Consider the following 27,565-nt stretch of genomic DNA (forward strand, 5'->3'; position numbering starts at 1 on the left):
GAGTCACTATAAAACAAATTACACCAAACTAAAGCTTGTTATGGATGGTCTCAGTCTAGAATTTGTTTGTGCAAAATGTTAAAAATCAAAAATAAAACTTAGTTAAGGCTGATAATCTAGCCTAAATCCAATACATTGTGTCTAGGATATTGGAGATTTTTAGTTCAAATACTTACATACACATATATATTGCAAAACCTTGGCAAGACTTCAGGACACAGAACTTGTCTTAACTTTAAATTTCCCTTGTTTTGTTTGTTTTATTTCCTCTATATTGCTTGAGAAACTTAGCTATAAGAGGCTTCACCAAACAACCTGCATATCACACATGGCTGACTTAAAAACTGAACCAGGAGCAACACCCTTGTATACCTGGATGATCTCAAAAACTTCAAAGCACACAAAAAGCCCTGTTGTGAAAAGGTATAACCAGATGCAAATTCACTTTGTTTAGGTACAATCCATGAACTGTGCATTTAGGTACTATAGGAAACATTAATCATAGGAAACTGTAATTTTTGTTATCAGTCTAACACTAATCAAAAGGGAAACCTGTCACTACCGCTGACCTGTGAAACGTCCCAATTATACTCTTCGGAAATGACAGGAGCACTTAACTTCCTCACTGAGTAAATGACGACGATCAATCAAGTTTGAATAACAATGAGCCACGGAGCTGAAAATTATTTTTTGTATAGAATCTACCCAGGAATTTATGAAAGGTGAAAAGCAACCCAAGGTTTTAGGGGCATTATGGCTTTCAGCTAGTGCAGTGCATATCAAACACTAAACAGAATTTATGTGTTTTAATTTTCAAAAAGGTAGATGTGGACTTGGTGCTACAATGCATAACATATAATGCCAGATTTTAAATATGGGGGTCATTTTCATAAAATATTATGCTTATTGTTTGCACCTTTGAATTTCAATGGGGACTTTTATTAAATTTAGTTTTCCTGTAAAAATATTTAACTGCTTAGCTAACTATTAGGAATTAAGCCTCCTTTTCCCTCTTAACAGACATAACATGTTTATTTTTATATCATTTTAAACAAGCAGCTCTATCTTCCTTTTGGCTCTAAAATATGTAGCGAGGTTAATCGTAGTTAGAAATTCAAAAGTTGGGAGGTACTATTGACCAGTTACTTCTCAACGTGTCAGTGGAATGAAGAAAATTAATTACATCTATATCATTCCCTTCATGCAATTTTGTTCTCCTTCCATTCCACTACAATTGACTCAGTCAGATGAGAACTCCCCGGCAACATTACTTTAGTCAGAGAATCACTGATATAAATTCCATTTCCCCAGCACCTGCTAAGAGCATTTATTCCATACAGCCCTTTTGTTGTTCCCAGACTAAACAGCATAAATGCTTTATGAAATGTGAGCCAACCTAATGTTGCTTCTCCACTTTTTTTGTAATAAGAAATATAAATTTTGGCAATCAGTTTTAAATTGGATTAATTTCTTAATAACGGCCGCCTCAAACTACCAATTAGCTCACAGGGATATACATTTAAATTAACATTTTAAATGGTGCAATTCACTGAAATATGTGCCTCTTGGAATTCATGGCAGATAAATTTAGACACTTAAAAACAATTCAAAACATAATGTATATGAATCTAACAAAACTGATAAATTACCAAGTGTTGAGGCATGCAGATCAGAAATCTGTGTACTACTTCTTGTGCTCCTCAATATCTGAACAGAAATATATTACAAACTCAGGTGATGGATACTGGAATATAAAGCTTTTCCCTTGTAGGCCACAAAATTAAATCTCCACTAAGGTCAGCAGTCACCAAAAGTCGTTACCAGACAACAGGTAAAATATTTGTGTTCTCAGTCTAGTTAGCAGTTGAGAAGAGACAACTTCACAAAGATGGCTTCACAAAAGCCATCACCACAACTGGCATCCTTGTTGGAAGTATCAATTCAGTAGCCAGATCTGAAGGGTAATGGAGAGTCAACTACCGTCACTTATACTACAGGATAGTCCCTCAGATATAGAGTTAACATATGCTGAAGAGGCAGCGTAGGGATGTTTGTAACGGTCATTGCTCATGATATACATATTCTGTGGATAAATGCATTCTTTCAAATGAATATTGTCAATCCATCTTTTGTAAGCACTAAATTATTTTAAATTTAAAATAAAAGATATCCACCCAACTGATAAAGTAGCATTTTTCTAAAATGACAGAATTCCTGAATAGACCCTCCCTTCCAGAATAATGTTGGTTTTAGTGAAGCCAACTTCCAAATTCACAGGCCACAGTAAAACATTTCCTACTGTATCTGTTCAGAATGTTAGGAATTTGATAGAAAAATGGTTGTCTTGTCAATTCTACTGCGTGTTCAATGGCAGTAGGTTAAAGCAGTGCTGACTTACGTAGTTAGTTAGCTAAGTGCACTTAGTCCTTCTCTAGGAGGGAAAAAAATAATCAAAAATAATCAAAAAAATCCTGAGGCCTCTCAAAAAATAAGAGCCCAAAACAAGATATAGTGTGCTGGCAGAACTCCCATCACGACTCCTCTCTACTTTTGAGCCTATGCCCTACCGTGTATCCAATGAGTTAATGTATCTTATTATAATCACCCATCCAGTTACATGCATTGTTCATTTATCCTAAATGTTCGCAAACTACACAAATACAAAAAACCTGCAACAAAATACTTTGCAAGATATGAAGCCTTTGGTTCTTTTCTCAGTTTTATATGGATTCCTACATTAAGAGGACTTAGAAAACAGAGTCTCCACATTCATAGTTAAAAAAGCAATACAATATCTAAAATATATAATGCAATCAGTTTATAAAACTGTACAGGAGTTACTAATTATTTTAGAAATGAAAGAGAAAAAAGACAACATGTAAAGAAGCTGTATCTACTTACTCACTAAAACACTGCTTGCAAACTACAGCTGGGACCATTAAATAAATTTTGTATGGTCTAATTAACTTGGTTTGCAATCTCAATTACTTCTCATCCTAGAAATCACTTGTGCTCTGTTTTATGTGTCTCTGTTTCCCTTTTTAAAAAAAAATGATGTAAGGCATCCTCAGACAAGTGAACTCTAAACTTCATTTGTCTTTCAGCAGGCTTGATGGCTATGCATTTAAAAACCCATTCTATCTTATAAACTAAAAATTAAATGTACTCAGCTGTGATGGTCGTCATTGCATCTGCTATTTATATGCTAATACTCTCACTGGAAGATCTTGCAAATTATTTCACCATGCCAATACCTCATGTGCATCTACTCACAGCCAACTAAACATTTTTTCTAGAGGTCAGAAGATTTTGGCCAAGGAACTATAATACTTATCATAGTGGAACCCGTTTGAAGGTGCAACTTACAGGAACACATTTTGTATACAGCCACAAGAACACCACAAAATATAATTAAGTAATCGTAAATGAGGGACAGGGATGTTTTGTGTAACAAATACACAATCATTGGTAACAAAGTAAAAAAACCTTTTTTAAATAATTGACAATGAAAATCCTCAAAACATATTTTACTGGGAAAGTCTTTTTCAACTTCATTTCTATTCCCATCCTTTTGTATCCTCTAAAATATGTTGAAACAGAAATATCAATACTGAAATTGTCATATTTCAAAACCATGTTTGATTTTTCTCTGTAGTGTTAGATAAATATGAGCTGTTAGAAAAGCTACATTTCTGAAGGGGGAAACACACTAAGGTTTGAATACAAATACATATGACTGCAAATTGTATCTGAAGCCTAGTCAAACATTGTATTTTGTGCTTATCAGCAAAAGCATCCCTTCTCATTCCTTTTCCATTTGTATTTGCTCAATAGTAAGCAGGCAAATCTGGGCAACTTGATACAAGATTGTTTGGGAATGCCCTTTTCATACTTTTTCGAATTGCTCAAGAGTTGGAAATGGATGATTAAGGGGATACACTTCAGACCCAGCAGTAAAGCAAAAGGTACAGTTTGGTGACTCTCCACATTAAATGACTCCATTACAATGTGGTTTTTCTTTTTCTTTCTCCCTGACAAAGTACAGTTGTCTAAGTGTTTTTATCTTATATCCTACTGATGCATGATTCAGATGAATTAAGCATAAATTGTTTTCAGACGTTGTACTAGATTATTCATTTACTGTCCACCGTAGGTCAGCAAAGGAAGGCGATCAGGAACGTTGGTGGGTGTAACAGAATAGTTACACCTCTATCCCGATATAACGCAACCTGATATAACACAAATTCGGATATAACGCGGTAAAACAGTGCTCGGGGGAGGGGGGACAGGGCTGCGCACTCCAGTCGATCAAAGCAAGTTCGATATAACGCATTTTCACCTATAATGCAGTAAGATTTTTTGGCTCCTGAGGATAGCGTTATATTGAGGTAGAGGTGTATTTTAGGAAAATGCTGTATACGACAGAGTTCAGTATGTCTTTGGCAGAAGTCATGAAGTAGTCACTTTTCGAACATTTAATGCTTTAAATGTTGTACCTTAGGAAAAAATGGCCAAATTATCACTTGTGTAATCTGAATTTTTCATAAAACTCACATTCAATGGAGTGTGTAATAGTTTCTTACTGAGAGCAACCTAACATCTCAGAATCTAATTAAAAACGGTTACTAATCTTTCAGTAACTGTTGTTCTTCGAGATGTGTTCCACATACCCATTCCAATGTAGGTGTGCGCATGCCCCGAGCACAGTTGCCGGAAACGTCTCCCTCAGTGGTATCCATCAGATCAGCTCTGGTGCAACGCATCCATAGTGCCTGTATAAAGGGCCTCGCCAATCCTGCACCCCCTCAGTTCCTTCTTTCCAGCCAACTCCCGTAAGAGGGGTAGGAGGGCAGATTTTGGAATGGACACATGCAACACATCTGTAATAAATAAAGGCGGGAGAGGGCTCCCTTTTATGAACACCCAGCCAGCCAGTAGCTACAAAATCCCTCTTAGTAGCTCTTCTCTAATTGCTCTACCTGTAAAGGGTTAAGAAGTCTCTCTGTTATGCAAGGGTAAAAAGAAGTGAGTGGGCACCTGGCCAAAAGAGCCAGTGGGAAGGCTAGAACTTTTTAAAATTGAAACAAGACTCACCTTTTGTCTCTTGAGGCGGTCAGAGCAGTTATGCTGTGAGAAGCTTGGGCAAGGTATGAAAAAAACATCAGTATCATACCTAGAAACTACTCATTTAAAACTCCAGATATGTAAGTAGATCAGGAAATGTCTAGGAAGACACAATTAGGTTTACTCCTTTTATTTCTTTATGGCTTGTGGATTCCTCTGTGCTAACCCCAGATGCTTTTGTTTTGCTTGTAACCTTTAAGCTGGACCTCAAAAAAAGTTATTCTTGGTGCTTAATCCTTGTAATTGCTCTTTTTTTTTTTAAATCTAGCAATAGCTTAAGTTCTCAAATGTATTTTCTTTATTTATTAATTAAATTTACCTTTTTAAAGTACAGAATTGGATTTTTGTGTCTTAAGAGGTTTGTGCACATGTTTAATTAGCTGGTGGCAACAGCTAATTTCCTTTTTCTTTCTCAGCTCTCACCCGGGAGTCAGGGGGGTGAAAGGACTTCAGGGTACCCCACTGGAGGTATTCCCAGGTGCGCCTTCCTGGGCTCTCAAAGGGGTTCTGCACTTGGGTGGTGGCAGCATCTACCAATCCAAGGTTAGTGAAAAGTTGTAACCTTGGGAGTTTAATACAAGCCTGGAGGGGCCAGTATTAATTTTTAGAATCTTTGCGGGCCCCCTCCTTCTGCACTTGAAGTGCCAGAGTGGGGAAATAACCTTGGCAACATCTCATAGAACAACAGTTACGGAAAGGTTACTAACCATTTTTACCCTGTCGAGTACTTGCACATGTTCATTCCAGTGTAGGTGACTCCCAAGCAGTTGTATAGCTGGTGGGCTCAGAGTTCACTGACAAACTGACTGCAACAGTGTGATCAAATCTAGCATTGTCCCTAGCTGCTGAGTGATGGCATAGCGAAAGGAAAATATGTGCACCAACAATCAAGTTGCTGCTCTACAAATGTCCTGAATAGGAACTTGTGCTAGAATTGTCACTGAAGAAACTTGTGCCCTTATGGAACGAACAGTTAGGATAGGCAGGGGTGGAATACCTGCCAGTTCATAACATGTGCAGATACATGACATGATCTACGATGAAATTCTCTGAGACCTTTTCATCCTCACCTTGCTGGACCTCTCCTATGTGTAGAGAGACTAGGATCGGGGACACCATGGAGAGGTCCAGCAAGGTGAGGAACCAATGTTGGTGGGACATGCCGGAACTATTAGGATGACCTGCACTTGGTCCCACTTGATCTTCAGCAGGACCTTGTGCATGAGCAGGGTAGGAGGGAACACCTAATACAGGTGACCTGTTCATGGGACAAGGAAGGCATCCATGAGGGACCCAGGCCTGTGACCTTAAAGGGAGAAAAACTGGTGGCACTTCTTGTTGTGCAGGGTGACAAACAGGTCTACCTGGGGAGTTCCCCACTGCCAGAAAATAAGCTTCACAATGTCCAGGCAAAAGGACTAGTCATGGTGATCACAGAAGGATCTCCTGAGGTGATCCACCAGCTCATTTTGAGCTCATGGCAGGTAGGATGCTTTGAGGTGGATTGAGTGGGCTATGCAAAACTCCCACAATCAAACCACCATCCCAACACAGGGGGAAAGAGCAAGCGCCTCCCTGCTTGTTGAGATAGAACGTGGCCACCATGTTGTTTGTGAGGATCAATAGATTTTTGCCTGCAACAGGGGTCAGGAACACCTAACAAGCCAGGCAGACTGCACTGAGTTCTCTGACATTGATGTGAAGAGAGAGCTCTTCCAGGGTCCAAAGGCCTTGAGTTTTGAGGGGCCCCAGGTGAGGGCCCCAGCCCAGCGCTGACGTTTCTGAGACCAGGGATAGCGATGGTTGGGGCTGTGAGACCAGGATGCCCGTGCAAACAATCAGCAGACCCAGACACCACTTTCCTTCCACCCAGAGAGCTACTTAAAGTCTGCTAACTTTAAGTAGGTACTTTGCAATATTAAAGCTAAAACAGAAACCTGTTTCATCCCCTACAAAATTCCTATTGTCAAATTATATACAAATTAAACAGTAGGGAAATCAGTATACATTGATTTTGTAAATCTAAAACAAAAAATTATAGGTCATATTCTGCTGTTAGATGCAGGGGGAGGCTCTCATTTACAACAATAGGATTTGTGTAATACATACCAAACTCATCATCTCATCTCTCTCTCTCACTCACATACACAAACCCCACACTTAACAATACAGTATTTTCCAAAATGTTTTATCCTTAAGCTTTTCATTCTACACTTACACTGGAAAAAAACCAAAACATATCTAGCCATGTCAATTGCAGAGAGCCTTCACAAACTAAACCTATATGTTGCTTCTCTGTTAATCCAGCTTGCGAACTATCACCAACAAATACAACAACTCTGGCCCCTCCAAACAATTCACTTCCATGAAATCTGAATTCTGCCAGCTAATGATTCTTTAGGATGCATGGTGGTGTTCTATGCTTAATGTTTCTCTATAACTCCAAAGTAGATGGGGTCAGTTTAACAAGTTATTGGTTTTTTTAAAATTTGTTAGAGACACAAACTCGACCTGGAATTTGAAAGTCAGGCTGGATTCTTTCTAGCTCATGCATAATCATATAAGGAAATATCATGAAATCCTCCCTGCAGTTTCTACTGTATCTTCCATTCTAAGACGAAGCATTTTCAACCTTGTACAGTGAGGAGGTGATTAGTCTGAAATCCTTGCAGAGCTAGAGAACAAGCTAATCATGCATCTTTTGGAGCCTGCTGCTCTGAATACTGTATTTCCACCCCATAGTACTGTTCCTGAAATGCTTCTCATTGGTAAAAAGCAATAAAACTAATGCCACTAAAGTCAGTCAGCAGATCTGACTCAAAACACAGGGATCAAGTAAGGTGGTGCCATTTCTACAGACATTTTTTGTTTGGATTACACTTTAACATTCCAACCAGCTGCCATTTTTAAACAGCTCCAAAAACGTTTTCATTTTTGCCCCTCAGTCTGCATCAGACAATAGCAAGTACTTACATTTGCAGTCGTATGAGGCCTAAGGCTGGCTATATTCACTCCTAGTCCATGCAGCTGTTTTAGGTCCGATAACTCAAAGCTGACCAGGACTAAAAATACCAGCTTGTGCCCAAAGGAGAAGTTTCTAGGCTTTCCAGTATCATACAGCACTGGTTAAGTAGCCCTGCTTGTTTTAGCAACACTGGACCTAATTTTCAAGGCCCCAAAGTCTTTTTAAAAATTTGATATAAGGTTTTTAATATTTATTCTCATTTCTTTGTTATTCAGAGGAAACTTAGCTCTGCAGACTGAGAAAAAGAGGGAAAAAAACAACCTTACCCACAGACATCTTTTTAGAAGACTCCAATTTTTTAATATCTTATCTAAAATGGAGTATAAAACAAAATGATTAGTGGTGTTGAACGGCCTTGCTAGCACTTGTTTGGTCCTACTTACCTAATGCTTAGGTTGTTCCAAACTCATGTCATTAAAACCTTTTTATAATCATATACTGCAATGTATGTCTGTGTTTATAAATAATCAGTAACTTAAATACAAGCTACTTTGATTGTTGCACAATGTATGCATAAATATGTAACTACAGATTTCAATTTTTAACATATTTCAAACATTATATTTGTTACTACTATCATCTATTCTTGGATGCCAATAAATGAGATAGTCAAATTATTAGTACTGGGGCTGATGTTCTATTGTTATGTTTAATTGTAAGAATTAAGCCACCTTACCAGGAAATGTACACTAACTTGTGGTTGCACGAACCTGCATCTGAGAGGTTTAATGGGAATGTCTCAGAAAAATATAAGGCTACCCACGTGCCAGTTAGCAAGAAAACCTCATAGAACCTGCCCACAGAAGTCAACGGAAGCTTTGTCATTTGTTTCAAAGGATGCAAGCTGAGACTCAGGATGCACATTACAGAAAGTTTCCTAACAGGAACAAAAATATCATTCTGCAAAGACATTTGGCCGGCAGTGGAAGCAAAGTCTCAGGCCTATTTGGTGAGTGGACCAAAGGATTGAGCGTTCAGATCAAAGGTTTAGTCATCCCTCCAAGATGGGTGGAATAGATGAGGCTTACTGTGGAGGCTGCACAGAAACAGTATTTCCAGTTGTCAAGAGGTGGGATAAAAGAATCCTAAATTTATTATTATAGATCCCAATTCAGGAAAGCACCCTATTGAAGTCAACAGCTCTTAAGCATGTACTTAAGGGCTTTCTTGAATCAAGGTCTTAGGAACACATATCTAATTCTAACTACACCTCTAACCCGATATAACGCTGTCCTCAGGAGCCAAAAAAATCTTACCGCGTTATAGGTGAAACTGCGTTATAACGAACATGCTTTGATCCGCCAGAGCACACAGCCCCGCCCACCCCAGAGCATTGCTTTCCCGCGTTATATCCGAATTCGTGTTATATTGGGGTAGAGGTGTAATAACTATTTTACTGTGGATTCCTATATATATATATATATACACTGTATTTAAAGTATTAGTTTTTAATCATAACTTCTCTTACTGATATTAAAAGCCTGCATAATTTTCTCTTTTTAATTTTTGTAAATATGGATGTAGCTAATTATCAATACTGGTCTCTGTAAATACATTTTATGCACATTATCATCCTACCTTTCAGGGAGAACTTTATTTAAAACAACAGCAATAGCATACCCAAGAAGTGGGGAGCAAAATCATATATACTACCTTTGGAGCACACTACTCAATATTCAGAAAGGAATCCAGGGAGATGACACCTTTAGCCCTGGTAAACTTAAATACTTAAAGGTTAACTCAGTGGCAGAGATAACCTACTTTATTTTACACTCTATTAAAAAGATCCACCAAATTGCATTGTGTGACTGGCTGATGAGACAGGGATCAGAGGTCATCACAATGGCAACTTGTAAGAATTCATGATTAGATTGGCATGACAAGATTTTTTTAAAAAATAAACTTAACAGCAGGCAGACAGAATTATATCCAATACAAGGAATAATATCCAGATCTGAAAGAGAAAAAAATGAAACTACCCAAATAAAACTAGAAAAGGAAGCCCTGTTTAGAGGGCTACACAGTTTTACATCACTTTTATTTTTAAGTATTAGTTATGTCAAGAGAAAAATGGTCTTTCTGAAAACTGATGAAGAAAAAATATAAAGACCTTGGATATATAAATCCAAAGGTTAAAACTGAGGGGGAAAGGAATTCATGTTTTTATACCGGAACTATCTACTATTTAAGATTTTTTTCTATTTCCGGCTTTGGAATTACAGAGGACCAGAGTAGGTATTCTATTATATATTTGTCAAAAAAATTAAAATATAATGCATATTTTACATCATATTTATTTAATCCAAACCACACAATACGTTAATGACAGAGATAACTTGTTAGAGGATGAAACATTTTATTTGTAATTCTATTTATATTGTGTGCCTATTAATATTTTTTAATTTCCATTAAAATGTTCAAGACACATACTATCCCACAGAATACAAAAATTAAAAGCCTGCCCATCCAACCCACATCTCAAGAAAAGCCTATGGTCTTGGGACAAACATCAGAGCTTTCTCTTGTGCTAAGGGGAGGAGAAGTAATCCCAAAGCCTTCCAATGAAAATGTCCTGCTCACTCTCCCAGCCCCACATACACAAGTTTAGGGACTGCATCTTGTACTACTGAATTTCATCCCATTTCTTGCACTCCAGTCTACAAAGTTATCCGGATCTTCCTGTGTAGTGTTTCAATCCTCCTCTGTACTGGTGATCCCTCTCAAGTTTGTATCGTCAACAAATTTCATTAGCACACCTCTAAAACAGGACTAGTAGAAGACAATATGTGGCTAGTAATTTACTGGTGGGGATTGTTAGAAGAGCCTTGTCAAGGATGAATGAGGAGGTGCAGTTCGTCAATGGATTGACCATTGGGTTCTGATATCCAGGCCTTATAATTCTTTCCAACCTAGTAGGCGTGTTTGGGAAATGACCCATCTGGTTTTTACTTTTGGGTTCTGAAACGCCGACGGGCATGATCCAGGGTTATCCCCATTCTGTATCTGGCCTTGGTCTGAAACAGTTTATAATCATTCATTTTGTCCCTTGGCATTTTAGCCGCCACTTCTGCTAAGGGTCCACTGAGGTGTGACCTCAGCTCTACCATGTACTGGTCTTCAGAGATGCTGACCAATGCAGGCTCTTTCAAAATTTTCTAAGAAGGCCCTAGTCATCACCTGCCTGTTAGGTGGGAAATTTTTTGCGCAGTTGAACAACAACTAGCGACGGGTGGTTAGGATTGGCTGCGTCTGATGCTTAGCCTGTTCAATGCTAGGGCTGTTGGTAGGCCTCCCTTTGTTTTTCCATCTTCGTTGTGGGCTGCATCTTTGGCTTCTTGCTCCCTTTTATGGGCTGCCTCTCTTTCTCTCCTTTATCTCCATCTTTTTTGTTTATTTCTAGTTCTTGTAGTTTGTTTTCCATGTCTCGCTTGTGGTCTGCGTTTCTGATTTGTGCCTCTGCCTCCAGTCTTGCTAGCTCCTGTTTCATGTTCTTGGTAGTCATGGTTCTTGTTTTTGTGTTCTGTGTTTATTGTCTGAACTGCTGGCTCTCTGTGTCTCCTGGGTCTTCCAGCAACAGTGCTTGTTTAAGTTTCCTAGCTAAGCTTTGATATGCAATTAAACAAAACAAAAGCCACTTTATTTACCTGTGGTGTTTTTGCTGGGTACTGATTCCAATCAGATTCTATTGTTTAACAAAAAGACCCTTTTGTCACCTTAATGCTCCTTGCTTAAAATGCAAGCCAAGCTGAGCAAGAAGAGAAACAGAAAAAAAATTCTCTCTGGCTCCTTTTAAAACCAAACCCTTTCTCTCCCTTAAAACCTAGCAGAGAAAAGAAAAATAATATCCTACTGGCTTCGGTTCTTATCCCAACGCTGCCGCATGTCATAGCTTCCCTACTCGATTTGAACCTTAGCTGCTTCATAAACTGAGAAGCTAGCATGAACCCTCTAAGCTTAATTACAGCTTAGATTGATATTGCGCCACCAGCCAGGAATTCCAGTGTCTTGGCTCACTCGGTCTCCCCAAAAACCTTCTCTGGGGACCCAAGATCTAGAAGCCCTGAGTCTTACCACAAGGGAAATAACCCCCCTCCCCTGTCTTCTCTTTACTTCCTCCCGGGCTCCCTCCGTGGGTTATCCTGAGAATGACTGTACTTAACTCCTTGAATTACAAAACGGAGAGGCAAATTACCTTCCTCCCTCCTCCTTCCCTGGGCTACACAGATTCACCTCCGTAAATCTAACACAAAGAGAATTTCCCTTCCTTCGTTCCTTAGCCTACCAGAGAATACTCAAACAGGTCTTAAAAAGAAAGCTTATATAAAAGAAAGAAAAAAAAAAACATGAACATGGTCTCTGCATCAAGGTGACATAATACAGGGCTATTGCTTAAAAGAAAAAATATGAATAAACAGCCTTATTCAAAAGAAATACAATTTAAACATCCACAAACTACTCACATGTAAATACAAAAAAACCAATAACACTCTATTGTTTTTCTACCTTTGTACTCACAACTTTGAAACTGAAGATTAGAAGCTTGAAGATAGAAAATTCTCGCTCATAGCTGAGAGCCAGACAAAAGACACAGACCCAAACATTCCGTCCCTGAGCTTTGAAAAATCCGGTTTCCTGATTGGTCCTCTGGTCAGGTGTTTGGTTCCCTTTGTTAACCCTTTACAGGTGAAAGAAACATTAACCCTTAGCTATCTATTTATGACAGACCCCTTATCTGCTACTTCCTTCATTATTTGTTCCATCTGACCTTCAAATAAGTGTCTCTCTCTCTCTCACACCCCCCCCCCCCAAGTGGACGGGGTAAATACAGGAATTACTGAGTGAAGTTCTATGGCTGCGTGATGCAGGATGTCAGACTAGAGTATCACAGTGGTTCCTTTCAGGCACTAAAATCTACCAAACCTGTATGATTTTAGAAGAGGATTCTGCTGTCTAGGGAAAGAGCCACAAGGTTACCTTATTAAAGGTCATGTTCTCAGTTGTCAGAGGAGAGATACACTGTTTTAAAAGGCTTTTCCCAGATGGCAAAGGATTTAACAGTTTAATACCTTTGCAGAGATGCAGAAGTTCTGTTGTCCACTTTGCTAAAGACAAAGGAGTGGAAATGTCTATTCGACAAAGAGTTGTCAAAATTGTTTTTTGTCCTCCAGAGCACCACCCCTTATCATTTTTGTCCCGGGGCATCTACAGGATGCCATAAATGGGAAAAACTTCACTTTGTCTATTCTTTTTCTGAATAAGGCCAACAACATAGGGTGGATGCTTTGCTGGGATTAGCATAAGACACTTAGATAAATATTCCATATACCTTAGTTTTATTTTCCCATGGTACAGGGTATGTCCCCAAAGTACTATAGCATAGATAAGACTTTACATTGCTGTAGGGCCAAACTAGACAATACACAAAATGAAAATTAGAAGCAGCAATCAGTTTTTCCCTCAGACATTTTTGTATCACATACACTAATTTCTTCTACATCGGGGGAACATGTTTCCAAATGGTAGTCGCCAACACACTTGACACATGGTGTAAAGGGCAGTGAACTTGAAAAGAAAAGCAGATTTTAACAAATTCAAAGAACAGATAGGTAGGGTTCCATTGGAATAAAACCTAAGAGGGAAAAAAAGTAGTTCAGGAGAGATGGCATTTCTCAAAGAGCCAATATTGAAGGCACAACAGCAAACTATACTGACACAGAAGAAAGATAGGAAGAACAGTGAGAGGACAATATGGCTCCATCAGGAGTACTTTAATTACCTGAAAATCAAAGAGAGAAAAACTTGTACAAATTGCTAAGGATGAGTACAAAAGAATAGAGCAAGGATACTGGGACAAAATCAGAAAGGCTAAGGAACAAAATGAGGCCATGTCTATACGACGCGCCGTTTCGGCGCGTTAAAATCGAATGCTCGGGGTTCGATATATCGCATCTCGTCTAGACGGGGATATATCAAACCCAGAGCGCGCTTACATCGATTCCGGAACTCCACCAAAACAAACGGAGTTCCGGATTCGACATGGCAAGCTGTGCACATCGATTCCGCGCAGTGAAGACGGGTGAGTAAATCGATTTTAGATATTCGATTTCAGCTACGCTATTCTCGTAGCTGAAATTGCGTATCTAAAATAGATTTTCGCGCGTCGTGTAGACGGGGCCTGAGTTACATCTGGCAAGGGAAGAAAAAGCAATAAGAAGAGATTCTATAAATACAGTAACTCCTCACTTAAAGTCGTCCCGCTTAATGTTGTTTTGTTATTACATTGCTGATCAATTAGGGAACATACTCATTTAAAGTTGTGCAATGCTCCACTCTTACATTGTTTGGCCGCCTGCTTTCTTCACAGCTGTCAGCCTCCCTACACCCCCCACCCGCCAAGTGCCTCCCACCTGCCGGTAGACCCAGAGGATCAGTGCCTTCCCTCTCCTCCTGTCTGGGGCTTGTGGCATTTTGGAGGCAGGAGGGAGAGGGGAGGAGCGAGGACTTGGTGCGCAGGCTCCCCTTCCTGCCTCCCGAATGCCGCAAGCCAGCTGATTGCCACGAGCAGGAGGTGAGGGGGAGCCTGCATCAAGTCCTCACTCCTCCCCGCTCCCTCCTGCCTCCTAAATGCCACAAGCCAGCTGACTGCTCCCAGCAGGAGGGAGGGGGGACGAGTGAGGTCTCGGTGCACCTCCCCACTCCCTCCCCTGCCTCCTGAACACAGGAATCAGCTGGCTTGTAGCATTTAGACGGGAGAGGAGGGAGGGGGAGGAAGGAAAAAAATCAAATGCACAACTACAAAATAGGGAATAACTGGCTAGGCAGTAGTACTGCAGAAAAGAACATGAGGGTTATTAGTGGATCATACATAGAATAACAGCCAACAACGTGATGCAATTTCAAAAAATGCTATCATTTTGAGGTGTACTAACAGGGATGTTGTGTGTAAGCCATGGGAGGTAACTGTCCCTGTCTCTTCAGCACTGGTGAGGCTAGGGCACAGTGTCCAGTCTAAGAAAGATGTGGATAAATTGGAGATAGCCCAAATGACAGCTACAAAAATTAAGAGTTTTAGAAACCTGACCTATGAGGAAAGGTTAAGAAAAGATACTGTTATTAACCTTTCCGTAACTGTTGTTCTTTAAGATGTGTTGCACATATCCGTTCCACTGTAGGAGTGTGCACACTTCAATGCACACTTCTGAGAGATTTTCTCCATTGTGGTACCTGTCAGGATGGCATAAATGCCCTCTGTTGCCTTGTGAATGGAGCCCAGGCATAAAGGGTGGAGCTGCCTCCAGTCCACTCAGTTCCATCCTACCAGAAGACTCCAACAGAGAGGGAAAGGAGGACAGGTACAACACATCTCATAGAACTACAGTTACAGAAAGCTTAGTAACCTTTTCTTCTTCTTCAAGTGATTACATCTCTGTTTCACTGTAGGTGACTCACAAGCAGTCCCAACTAGAGGGCTACTCGTCCAAATTTACCATCATCTCTAGATTGTTGAGAGATAGGTTAGCGAGAGGCAAATGAGTGACATGAAGATTAGGTTGCAGATTTGAAAATGTTCATTATAGGAACGTTAGACAGAAAAGCTGCAGTCACTTGGAACTTAGTTTAATGGCCCAGCACTCTATCCAGAGATTCATGTTAGCCAACTGGTAACATAAGCCAATACAGCTGGATATCATGAAAGCAGGACTGCCCTCCATTCTGTCTGTAAATACAACAAACAATGGAGATGAAGAACTGAAATTTTTTAGTTCATTCCAGATAAAATGCTAAAGCTCCTTTAACACCCAGAGCATGCAGTCTTTCCTCCTCTTATTACCACAAGGGTTTGGGAAGAAAGTTGGTAAGAAAATTCCTTTGTTAACATGAAAAGTGGAGACCCCCTACGTAAGAAGATTTGCCTGAGGACGAAGGTAGACTTTGTCCACATAGAAACCATATAAAGAGGATCTGATATGAGAGTCCTCAACTTCCCAATTTTCCTGGCTGTTGTAACGGCTACTAAAAACACCATCTTCATTGATAGGTGCAAGAGCATATTGCTAGTGGCTCAGTGAGGAGGATCCATCAGTTTTGTTAGACTAGATTCAGGCCCCAGGCTAGAATAGAGTTCTGTACCTGCAGAAAAAGGTCTGTCTAAATCCTTTAAAAATCTTACAGCCACTGGGCCGGAAAAAGAACTCTAGTTTCCCATCCAGTGGACTGGGAGCTTGTCTTTGAACTCTGAAACTGTATCCCGCAGGGTGAAATCATAATGCCCCAGCAAAACTTGCTGGTTTGCAATACAAAGCTGTAACCTGCTTGTGGAACAAAACTTCTTCCTAAATAAGTCCAGGTTCTCAATCTCTTTATTCTCTGGAGTTGGTGCATGGTAACACCCCACCACCACCACCACCTCTCAGTGGTTGTTGACACAGGGAGCCCAAAGGGGGATGATTATAGTAATGCTTGAACCCCTGAGAGGGACCACAGTATCTCATCTCCACTCTTTTGGCAGGCAGTGGCAGGGAAGCAGGGTCTGCCAAAGAATATTGGTAGGCTACCAAATAGCGTCATTAGTAAGCAGAGTAATTCTAGCCTGGGCCATAGATGCCAAGATGACCATCAGCTTGTAGATGTCCAGGGCCATAGCCAACTTCTCAATAACTTCTGATGATGAAATGCATCACAAGACAGAAAATAGGTTCTGACACAATTGCCTCATCAAAGGATGAGGAAGAGGATACCAATGGTACCAGGGTCTGGTCCAGTTCCCTTTTCTCTCATAGATACTTGTGAGAGGGGTCCTGAATCTTCAGTGATGGGCTTAGTACCAATGCGAGGGTGTTTGCAGTGTGAATGCTCCCGACAGCCAGTAGATTAAGCCAGCTGACGTGGATGTGGGGATGCTCTCAATTAAGAGGGGAACCCTATATGTTTCAAATGGGCCACTGGTACAGCTCTGGTCCAAAATTGTGCATCGCCTAAACATCCTTTCAGTAAGTCCTTTGTTGATACGGAGGCTAAAACCAGGCAGCAAATGGTATATTCCTGGTGGTGTGACCAGGGACACAGGATTTCACTTCAGAGTTTGATGAAGAATCCTCTTCCTGTGACCATGGTGGGACCATACCAGTCAGTACCAGGAAGGAAATGTCAGACTCTGAAGAAAGGGGAGCCAGGGAGATCATCTGTGACTTTGCCTTAGATGGTACCTTCTTAAATGGTATCATGATAGACCAATCAGCTAGACCTGCCTGGTGCGGAGGTGAAGCCACTAAAGTAGATATCTTGGGCACCAGTGCCATGCATGACTCCTGAACTGCCAGTGATGGTGGTACCCAGAGATTCAACAATTCTTTTGCAGCCTCATATGTCTCAGGTGTAGACAGTACAGGGAAAGCACTCTGTGGTACCGGGACACGAGGTGATCCCGAAGATATACTTCAGGAGGCTCGTTGAGACTAGCTGTGGTGGGCTCTGGAGTCACTGAACTCCTCTGCTTGGAGGTGTGCTCTTAAGAGTGCCTCCTCTTTGAGCTTCCACCTGAGCCCTTAGATAAGCTCGACCTCTTTGCTTCCTCTGATGGTCCTGGTACCGAGTCTGATTTACAGTGACTCTTCTTTAGTACCAGTGATGCTCATCTACCTCTCGGTACTGATTATGCTGGAGGTGCTCAGTACCTGGACCAAGGTAGACGGTTCAGATGGAGGACACAGCACTGACTCCAGCAGCAGATATTTCAATCTGGCTGTCTTGGATGTTTTTTTTTTTTGGAACTGGGCTTAAAACCCTTACAGATACTATATTTAACACTCATTGAAGCATCCTCCAAGCATGTAAGGCAGCTGGGGTGAGGGTCACTCTTAGGTATTGTCTTCCACAAGAGTGGAAGTGCTTGAAACCCAGAGAATGTAGCATATCTCTGGTACCAGGGCCAGTACCAAGGCTGGATGCCAGATGCACACACTTTTTTTTTTTTTACACTATACTAATTAAATACTAAACTACACTAACTATACAGACTACAATGGACACTATTTACACAACAGTCACAGGCAGTAGGAAGGGGCTGAGTATGGTTGGGGCAACTGCACCCATTATACCTACATGCTGTGTGTGAGGCACCAGAGGGCACTTTTCAGAGTTTGTCTCCTTAGCAGTACCAATCAGGGTCGCACAACCGTGCACTGGTACACACACATCCCAACACAGGAATGGATATGTGCAATCACTCAAAGAACTGGGCATGAAGAAAAGAAGACTGAGTGGGTCTTCTGTTAATAGGTGTTATGAAAAGGACGGTGATTAGCTGTTGTACACATCCAGTGCAGGTAGGACAAGAAGTAATCAGCTCAACCTGCAGTAAGGAAGATTTAAGTTCCATATTAGGAAAAATTTTCTAATGGTAAAGATTGTTAAGTGCTGGAATAGGTTACCAAGGAAGATTGTGGGATCCCCATCTTTGGAGGTTTTTATGAACAGGTTAGACAAACATCTGTCATGGATGGTCTAAATATACTTGGTCCTTCCTCAGCATAGGAGGATGGACTAGGTGACTTCTCAAAGTCCCAGCCAGCCCCGCATTTCTATGATTCTATCTCATCTACACTGCAATAAAGAGTTATGCTGAAATCTACAATGTAGTAATCCCCAACCCACATCCAAACAGTAGAAATTACTGAAGAGTTAGAATTTTGTTCAAAAGTAAGATTATTTGAGGAACAGTGTCTTAATGAAACAACTAAAAAGCATTTAGACTGGTTAAACATGAATGTTTAACAAGACAAAATAAAACATGTTCTAGAATTGCTGAACACACAACCTCATGGGAGGTAAGGGTGTTCAGTCTTTAACAAGCAATTAGAAGACTTTTGGCATAACTCCACCTACCCAATTTCATTGCAGCAAACTCAAATCATCCCAAAAGCTTGCCAATTGTATGGTTTTAAAAAATTCTCTTTGTCATTCTAATCTACATTATTCTGCTGCATTAAAACAGTATATTAATATTTGTGCATTCTAAACGACTTGGTCATCGGTTATTTTTCAGTGACTGAGCATCTATAGTTCCCTCTTCCCCTTATTGCAGGCTCCACCACAACATATTGTAAACAAACCACATGCAGTTGTGTTTCCTCTTTCACAAATAAAATCATAGTCCAGTCAACTATTTCACGGTAAAAATCGTAACAGCACAACTAATTAGTCCATTTTAGGAAAACATTTTAAGACAAGCAAAAATACAGTTTTAAATTAAGCTCTAAACTAAAAAAAAGATACACGAGGGGATGCAGAAAAAAAACAAATATTTTGGCCTGCACGGCATACATAATGGAATTAGAGTAACAGCAAATTTCCTGGCTCTTGTTTCAAACATTCATTTTAGTCTAATTCAGGGGTCGGCAACCTATGGCACACATGCCAAAGATGGCTCTCCTCTGCCCACTACTTCCCCTATGGGGCCAGGGAGCAGAAGCATAGCCTAGCGCACGGGGTAGGCAAAGGGCCCCACTCTCCTGGCACGGCAAGCTGTGGGGTCCGCACTCCCGGGCCGGAGTGCTGGGTCGAGCACAGCAAGCTGCCAGCCCCTCCCCCGCCTTCTCTCCTCCCCTGGAGCCCTGCTGCCACGCGCTGCGCTCTCGGGGTTGGGGCTGCGCGCTCCCGAGGGCAGCGTTTGGCTCAGCGGGGAGGCAGACACGCTCCCCACTCAACCAGAGGGGTGGGGCGCTGCGCTCCCGCGGAGCAGCGTATCTAGCTCTGGGTGGAGCCTCATGGTAAGGGGCCCAGGGCTGGGGGGGTTGGATAAGGGGTGGGGACAGGGAGCAGGGTGGGTTGGATGGGGGGGAAATCCCAGGGAGTGGTTGGGGCGGGGTTGGATGAGGCATGGGAGTCCCGGGGTTTGCGAGGTGGCAGGGGGTGAACAGGGGTCAGGGCAGTCAGGGGACCGGGAGCAAGGAGGGTCTTGGGGCGGGGGAGTTAGGGTGGGCAGAGGGCTATGCTTCTGCTCTCTGGCCCCACGGGGGAAGCGGTGGGCAGAGGAGAGCGAGCCGGGCTGGGTGGGATTTTTAGTGGCATGCTGGAGTCCTGACAGGCTCCAGTGTGCCATTAAAAATTGGCTCGCGTGCCATCTTTGGCACGCATGCCATAGATTGCTGACCCCTGTGTTAAAATGTATTACTGGCATGCAAAACCTTAAATTAGAGTGAATAAATGAAGACTCGGTACACTGCTTCTGAAAGGTTGCTGACCCCTGGTCTAGTTTGACATATATATATATATGTCTTACATTTTTAAATATAATTTATTGATTATAAATACATGTGAAAAAGATTAAGAAGTCATCAGAACGTGCTATGCTGTTCAACAGAGATGCTATTAAAGTGTTATATCTTATCATTAGTCGCTATGGAAATGCTGTAGATGTGCATCATATTTGTGCATCATATTTAAAATGCAATATATGGATTTTTCTTTTATAGCTTTAAAAATGCAAAGCAATTCAGGTATAAACATCCGCAAAAATCTGGCATTTTAAGAAAAAAAATATCTTAAAAAATCCAAACATCTGTTTTAAAATAAATAAAGGAACAAAAGACATGCATACCAACTAAATGAAAATAAAAACAAATTATTCCCTGTTTGGAAACATTTTAGCAAAGTTCCAGCCATGAGCAATTTATGCTTAAAACAGCATTAAACCTCTAAAAATAGCTGTTTCTATTATAAAGAGCAATCTCAGCCAATAACTAGAACTGTGACACTACAATAATTCACCTAAACAGAGCAGAGAACTAACTTATTACAGTAGGTCTGACATAGTATTGCGGTAATAAGCTTAAAAGAAACCATACACACTAAGACATGACCTGCTCTAGATAAAGAAAAAGCAAAACAAAATGTCCAGCATGCAGTATGCACTCCCTCTACTGGGCACTGAGATTATTCTGAACAGTCTTAAAAAGAGAGACTATAATGCAACATGTCCTGTCATGCAAGGGCTTTCCGCTTACCCCCTCCCTCATTTCAATCATAGTTTAGATTCTCACACAGAGTGCTTTTAAACTCTCATATATACTTTCAAAATATGACACTCTTAAGGAATGTGAACATCTAACTCAGTCCCAGAATAATTGCTGATGATATGAATTTAACTATGGTGTAAGCACACAAGGACTTTCACTAACAGAAGAATACCAATAGTAATCCTTGTGTTTGGTTATCCTTGACCAGTGTGGTCAGGCTGCCCCTCCTTCAACCCCCAATTTAAACAACAGAAGTTCTTACAGAATGAGAAATGTGGCGACAGCTATTTAATGTCTGCCAGAGGAGCTTGAATCTGGACAGCCAGGATATACGGCTAATGCAATAATATTTATAAAGGCAACACCAAGGGGGGGCAGAAGATAGGAGGGAGGCTAGGTAGCAGAAAGCAAACAGGAAAACAGATGAAAAACAGAAAGATCAGAAACAGCATATGTATATATGAGTAGGGCCCTACCAAATTCATGGTCAATTTTGGTCAATTTCATGGTCATAGGATTTTAAAAATCGTAATGTTAATGATTTCAGATATTTAAAACTGAAATTTCACAGTGTTGTAATGATAGAGATCCTTACCCAAAAAGGAACTGTGGAGTGGTCACAAGGTTATTGTAAGGGGGGGTTGCAGTACTGCTACCTTTACTTCTGCAGTGCTGCTGGCAGTGGCACTGCTTCAGAGCTGGGCAACTGGAGAGCAGTGGCTGCTGACCCAGAGCCCAGCTCTAATGGCAGAGCCACATCAGCAGCAGCACAGAAGTAAGGATGGCACTGTATGGTATTGCCACCCTTACTTCTGCGCTGTTGCCTGCGGAGCTGAGCCCTCAATCAGCAGCTGCCACCCTCCAGCTGCCCACTTCTGAAAGCAGCAGCGCAGAGGTAAGGGTGGCATAGTATGGCATTGCCACCCTTACTTCTGTGCTGCTGCTGGTGGAGTGCTGCCTTTACTGCTGGGCGCCTGGCCAACAGGCACCACTCTCGGGCGACCCAGCTCTGAAGGCAGTGCAAAATAAACTTGCAACCCCCCCTACAACTCCCTTTTGGGACAGGACTCCCAATTTCAGAAATGCCAGTCTCTCCCATGAAATCTATACAGTATAGCGTAAAAGCTCTACAAGGTTTGAATCTCTGACACCAAACAATGGTGAACAAGAATAGTAACAGCATTATTTTCCACTATTCATAGAATGTCTTTCAAATCTTACAAAAAGGCAGTAACCAATATTCTGGGCAGAGGGCCAGCACGTGCAGCCTTTCCAATAAAAAGGCCAACAGGGATTGCAGCAACTATGCTGATTCCTCCATAGCTGGTTATGTGCACATCCCATTGAAGGGAAAGCAGTGGCAAGGGAGTCTTCTGAAATATTACCATTCATTCAGTGTTGGCGTTTGTAGCTGGAGTAGTATACATAGCCAGGACCCTTCTGTCCCAGGGAGATGTGCTGGGACCGAGAAATTCAGAAGTCCCAGTGTGGCCTTGTCTATACAGTCAAAGAGAGTTTAACAACAGTTGATGAACTTCACTGTGGCTGAATCAGACTAACAATTTAATCTAGCCTGCCATGACAGATATAAACTGTGTTATAACCCAGTTAAAAGCCATGTTTTACTCCTCGACACTCTGAACTAAAATAAGTAGTTTTTTAAAAACATAGTTTGGCCATTTATACCTAACAAGCACTATTTCACCACAGACAAGTTTAAAAATTCTTAGTAAACTCTGTTGTTTTAGATGTATAGATGGGAGTCACTGACTTCTTCTGTGGCCTTGGACAAATCATCTAATCTCTCTGCCTCAGTTTCCTCACACAATAAAATAGTAGTTAGTTCTAACTGACTTCTTCTGTGGCATAGTAAAATGAGGATATTAAAACTTACTCATCTCACAAAATTTTCACTGGGAATAAACATTTGTGAAATACTCCAAACATTAAAGCACCATGTGATAGTTAATTATTATGAGAGGCTTCCAAGTCTGTTACCCAACCTCTGTAGACTGTAAGCACTGTAAATCAGAGATCACATCTTTTTTTCTTACTTGCGAGGTGTTGGCATAGCTTTGCATGTTTCAGAATAATAAAATGGTAATAACAATATGTATGCCTTCACAGAAGAGATGCCAACACAGAAGAGAACAAAGGTCAGAATACAAACTGTACATGAAGAAACTAGGACTAAAAGAGAATTCTAAAATTTAATTACCTCATTGTACAAAAAATATTAAGACAGACAGTGTTAATGTCCTATCTAATAATGAAGGTCCCGACTCTGCAAACATTTATGCATGTGCTTAACTTGGCTCATGAAGCAGTCATATTGAAGTCAAATGGATTACTCAAATATACAGAGTTAAGCACATGCTTAAGTGTTTGTGAGTATTAGTGCCTACAAGAAAATGTTTAGACAGCATTATATTTTTCTGTGTGCAAGTCAAGTGTTTGATAGTCTACTGAAAAAAATGTTTAGTTCAAAACACTCACCACTTTTCTTTTCCTCTCTTTATAGTCAATGTTCATTTCCTTATGTTTCTCCATAGCAGTCTCTAATTTATTCTTAAAATCAATGGCACATCTTAGACAATCATCATTTATTCCTGCTCTGGTGAACAACTACAAAGCAAGAGATATACATACTTATTATTTCTGCTACACACATGCCCAAGAAAAAAATTCTTGGTTTTCGTCCATTTGTAACACGACGTGCAATAAAGCAGTTTGCTGCTATAATAAGCAATCACTAGTGATCCCAATTCTCTCCTTTTACCTGCACTTCTTTCAAAAAACATTTTTTAACTGGGGGAGTAAGAGCCGATAGCCACAGCTAGAGTCAATCAAGGAGTAGGCAGATGCAGTGTAAGTTTTCCTCTGAGAGTGTACTTCACTATACAAAATTGCTATCCCCTGCAATGGACACTTGAGCAGAGACTACCAACTGTGCTGAATGAGTAAGTGATTTTCTAATGTTGACTTATGTCATAAAGACACTACCATATAAGCCATATTTAAACTGACATCTCCAAAAATGAAAAGCTTGTGCACTGTGCTAGGTAGCTTAAGCAATGCTGAACGTACTCAAATATAAGTGACACACCGCTGACAGTTCCTAACTCAGATTTATATTTAGCCAACTATTACCACCCTCCCCACCTCACATATTTATAACAATTATTTTTTCTCAATTTAATTTGTTTTTTTTTTAGTTTTCTTCAGACTTTACCCTCACATACTTTTATTACTGGTTGTTCTTTTTGCCATATGTACAGACCAAAGATTCAACACATAAGTGCACGAGCCTTTAGTTTGCACCAAGACGCTGAGTTTGATGCAGCCACATCATCTTTAGGCTTTTGTAACTTTTGGCAAGATGGTCTTTATGCGGGTCCCCAAATTACGTGGTTTCATAATGAATGTTGGCATTTTATGGAAGACAGGCTGAAAGCAAGCAAAAGAGGGAAAAGAGCTTTTTTTATTTTTCTTGGCAGAAGTCATCTCACCTGAATCCAAGACTGCACAGATGGCAAGAATTTATTTCTGATGAGTTTATGTGCATCTATGATATTGTTTATTATGGCAGTATTGTCTTCATTTTCACGCACCTTCACATCTGTTGAAAGGGGAGGAAAAATAGACAAGCATGATGTCTTTAGCATCTTCAGTAAGAACCTACAATAAATAAGTGGAGATGGTACAACATGAAACTTTCTAACATAACTGATCTCTTCAGAGATGAGTCACAAGATTACTATGTTCAGCGTTAAGACCAAAAAGAGAAAGAAGGGAAAATGCTTTCATTATGCTGCATAACTCTGAAAAATGGATGCTAAATCAACACAGCTTAGGCATTACCATATGAATCAAGGATATAATTGTAATGCAACAGTGACTAGAGGTTCCAATCAGGGATCAGGACCCTACTGTGCTAGGTACAGTACATACATAATGAAAAGTTGGTCCCTACCCGAAACAACTACTCTAGGAGCCTGATTTTCAAAACGTCAGGAATGCAGTTACCTATGCAAAATATGCAACTGCCCGTTAATCTTTCACAATTCCTAGAGCTGTATGCAGAAGTGGCCAGTTATATATCTTACTAGCCATTTACATGTGAAATTGTAGTTAACTGTATGCACATGTACATTTAACCGTAAGGCACCAGACTCTTTAAAAATCAAGCCTGGCTTTTCTACAAATAACTCAACCTCTTGAAACGATATTAAGAATCATATTTTAAAATCCTTGCTACCAGCATTCGATTCACTATTTTATTATAAGTCTTTCCAAAGTGTTGAGAATTAGATTGCCTATTAAAAAAATGTTTCCCTCCTATAACTCAAGCATATTATTGTAGGGTCATGACTGAGGTCACTAATTTTAAAGAGGTAAGTGCTGAAAGCATTGAAACACAGCCTTCCTCTCCCCCTCCAAATAAAGTTTGCAGGATATATATATATATATATATATATAAACACACACACACACACACACCCTGCAAACAGAATGCAAGCAATTCAGGACAGGAAATCTGGGTGTTGTAATACATTAACAATGCCATATGCTAAATCTTAACCAAAATGGTTGATTAGTAAAATCTGTAATCACGCCCAACACAATCTGCATTGAAGGATGGTTACGAGATGAGTGGCCAGACGTAGCAGGGGATCTGCTAGAGAGGGCTGAAATATAAAATATTAAGTTTTGTAGTTAATGGCTTACAACTTTAGATACAGACATTCTCAAGCTGTTTGTGTGCTACAGCACTAGGTACCTGTGGAAATTTCAAGGTTGAGAGTGTATTTATGAGAACCAAGTCCATGGTTCCTAACAAAAGTTTCATAGTCATCGTCATTGGAGGCAGCAGCAATTATTTGAGCTTCTGAACATTCCCCTCTGCCTATTTCCTTTTGCTCAGGCAGCCCCAACTCTTCATTCAGGTCCCTGTTTCTACCAACTATTAGACATGGGGAAACAGAAGGAAGATCCCTGCTGCAACAAGGCTGTTCATCATCCATGTGTCCAAGCAAATATGGCTGGAGATCTGGTATCTGCATGGATAAGGAGGAAGTAGGTTTGTCCTCATTAGCAGTCCTCTCTGTGACAGGGTCTAACTCTGCATCATTCACTGTGAAGTCAAATGGATCTGGCATCAAAAGCCGGAAACAATTCTCCATCTCTGTCAGTGTGTCTTGGATTTCCTGGGACATTTCTGTCAGGAGATAATTGTTTTAGAATATTGCTACATGCGATACAAAATGTCTACAGCTCAGAAGTGGAACAAACTCTTTCCCATTCCCCACTATGAGGAGGCAGTACAATGCTTACAATGTAAGTATACCTGCCAAAGGGTCAATTCATTTATCTTTAAATCAGTAACATATTCCTATGCACATGATTCCTCACGCCTGTCTTCCTCCCCTCCAAATGCCCCCCACACCAAATTGATGTTATTCTCTGGTCTCAAGAGGTACAAAATAGAAACAACTCTCTTTCCTATTCCCCAAAAATCTGAAAATCTCAGAGCACTTATCAAAGATGGCCTTTTAATTATTTTATAAAATATGAAGTAGAGCAAATGGATTGGTAAGATTATTCTCAGCAATGTCACTGGGTAAGAATCCAACAGTCTTGGAAGTTATGCTGTTGTAGCTGGTTACTGATGCATCTATGAGTAACAAACCAGACACATGTCAGCTGAAAATGACTTAAGGAAACTTAAGACTCAGTTTTAAATTCCAAGTCCACACCACTGTTCAAAGCGCACAGCCACACAAGTATTCATAGTGCACCAGCAAAAAGTATTTGGAAGTGAACCCAACACTTAAAAACTGCGTGGTAAGAGTCTCCACAGCGCACACACACACACTCACCCTCATTCTTCAGTTTTTTTTAATTAGTTCGCTATAAAACCGTTGCTTAAATAAACAGCTTTCCAGTATGCACAGATAGCCATGGAACTTTTGATGGACCTCCTATACCATGTACAGGATTCCTACAGTGGTATTTAGCAAAGCCTTTTGGAACACAGATACTCTACATGTCACCTCTTTGATGCCCTGATTCAGAAGATACTTAAATCACATGTCTAACTTTAAGCATGTGTATACAGCCATTGATTTCAACTGGACTCTTCACATGCTCAAATTTACACATATATCTAAGTTCTTTATTGAATCAGGCCCATGACACTTAGGCCTGGTCTACACTACGCGTTTATACCGATTTTAGCAGCGTTAAACCGATTTAACGCTGCACTCGTCCACATAACGAGGCCCTTTATATCGATATAAAGGGCTCTTAAAACCGGTTTCTGTACTCCTCCCCGACGAGAGGAGTAGCGCTGAAATCGGTATTACCATATCGGATTAGGGTTAGCGTGGCCGCAAATAGA

The 27,565-nt window shown here is 40.6% G+C and overlaps 1 protein-coding gene across 2 annotated transcripts in view; it reads right to left on the minus strand.

The window, feature by feature from the left end:
• UVSSA (UV stimulated scaffold protein A) overlaps nucleotides 1-27,565 on the minus strand; it is a 120,732-nt gene that overhangs the window by 74,672 nt on the left and 18,495 nt on the right. For both annotated transcript variants that reach the window (XM_075066641.1, XM_032779912.2), the window contains 3 exons: nucleotides 25,946-26,383; nucleotides 24,675-24,784; nucleotides 23,662-23,790 (listed from right to left, as the gene is read on the minus strand). In XM_075066641.1, the coding sequence (XP_074922742.1) occupies nucleotides 23,662-23,790; nucleotides 24,675-24,784; nucleotides 25,946-26,383 (677 nt within the window). The remainder of the gene's footprint in view (nucleotides 1-23,661; nucleotides 23,791-24,674; nucleotides 24,785-25,945; nucleotides 26,384-27,565) is intronic.

Source organism: Chelonoidis abingdonii, chromosome 5 (assembly GCF_003597395.2).
Source record: "Chelonoidis abingdonii isolate Lonesome George chromosome 5, CheloAbing_2.0, whole genome shotgun sequence".
In the NCBI taxonomy this organism is placed as follows: Eukaryota; Metazoa; Chordata; order Testudines; family Testudinidae; genus Chelonoidis; species Chelonoidis abingdonii.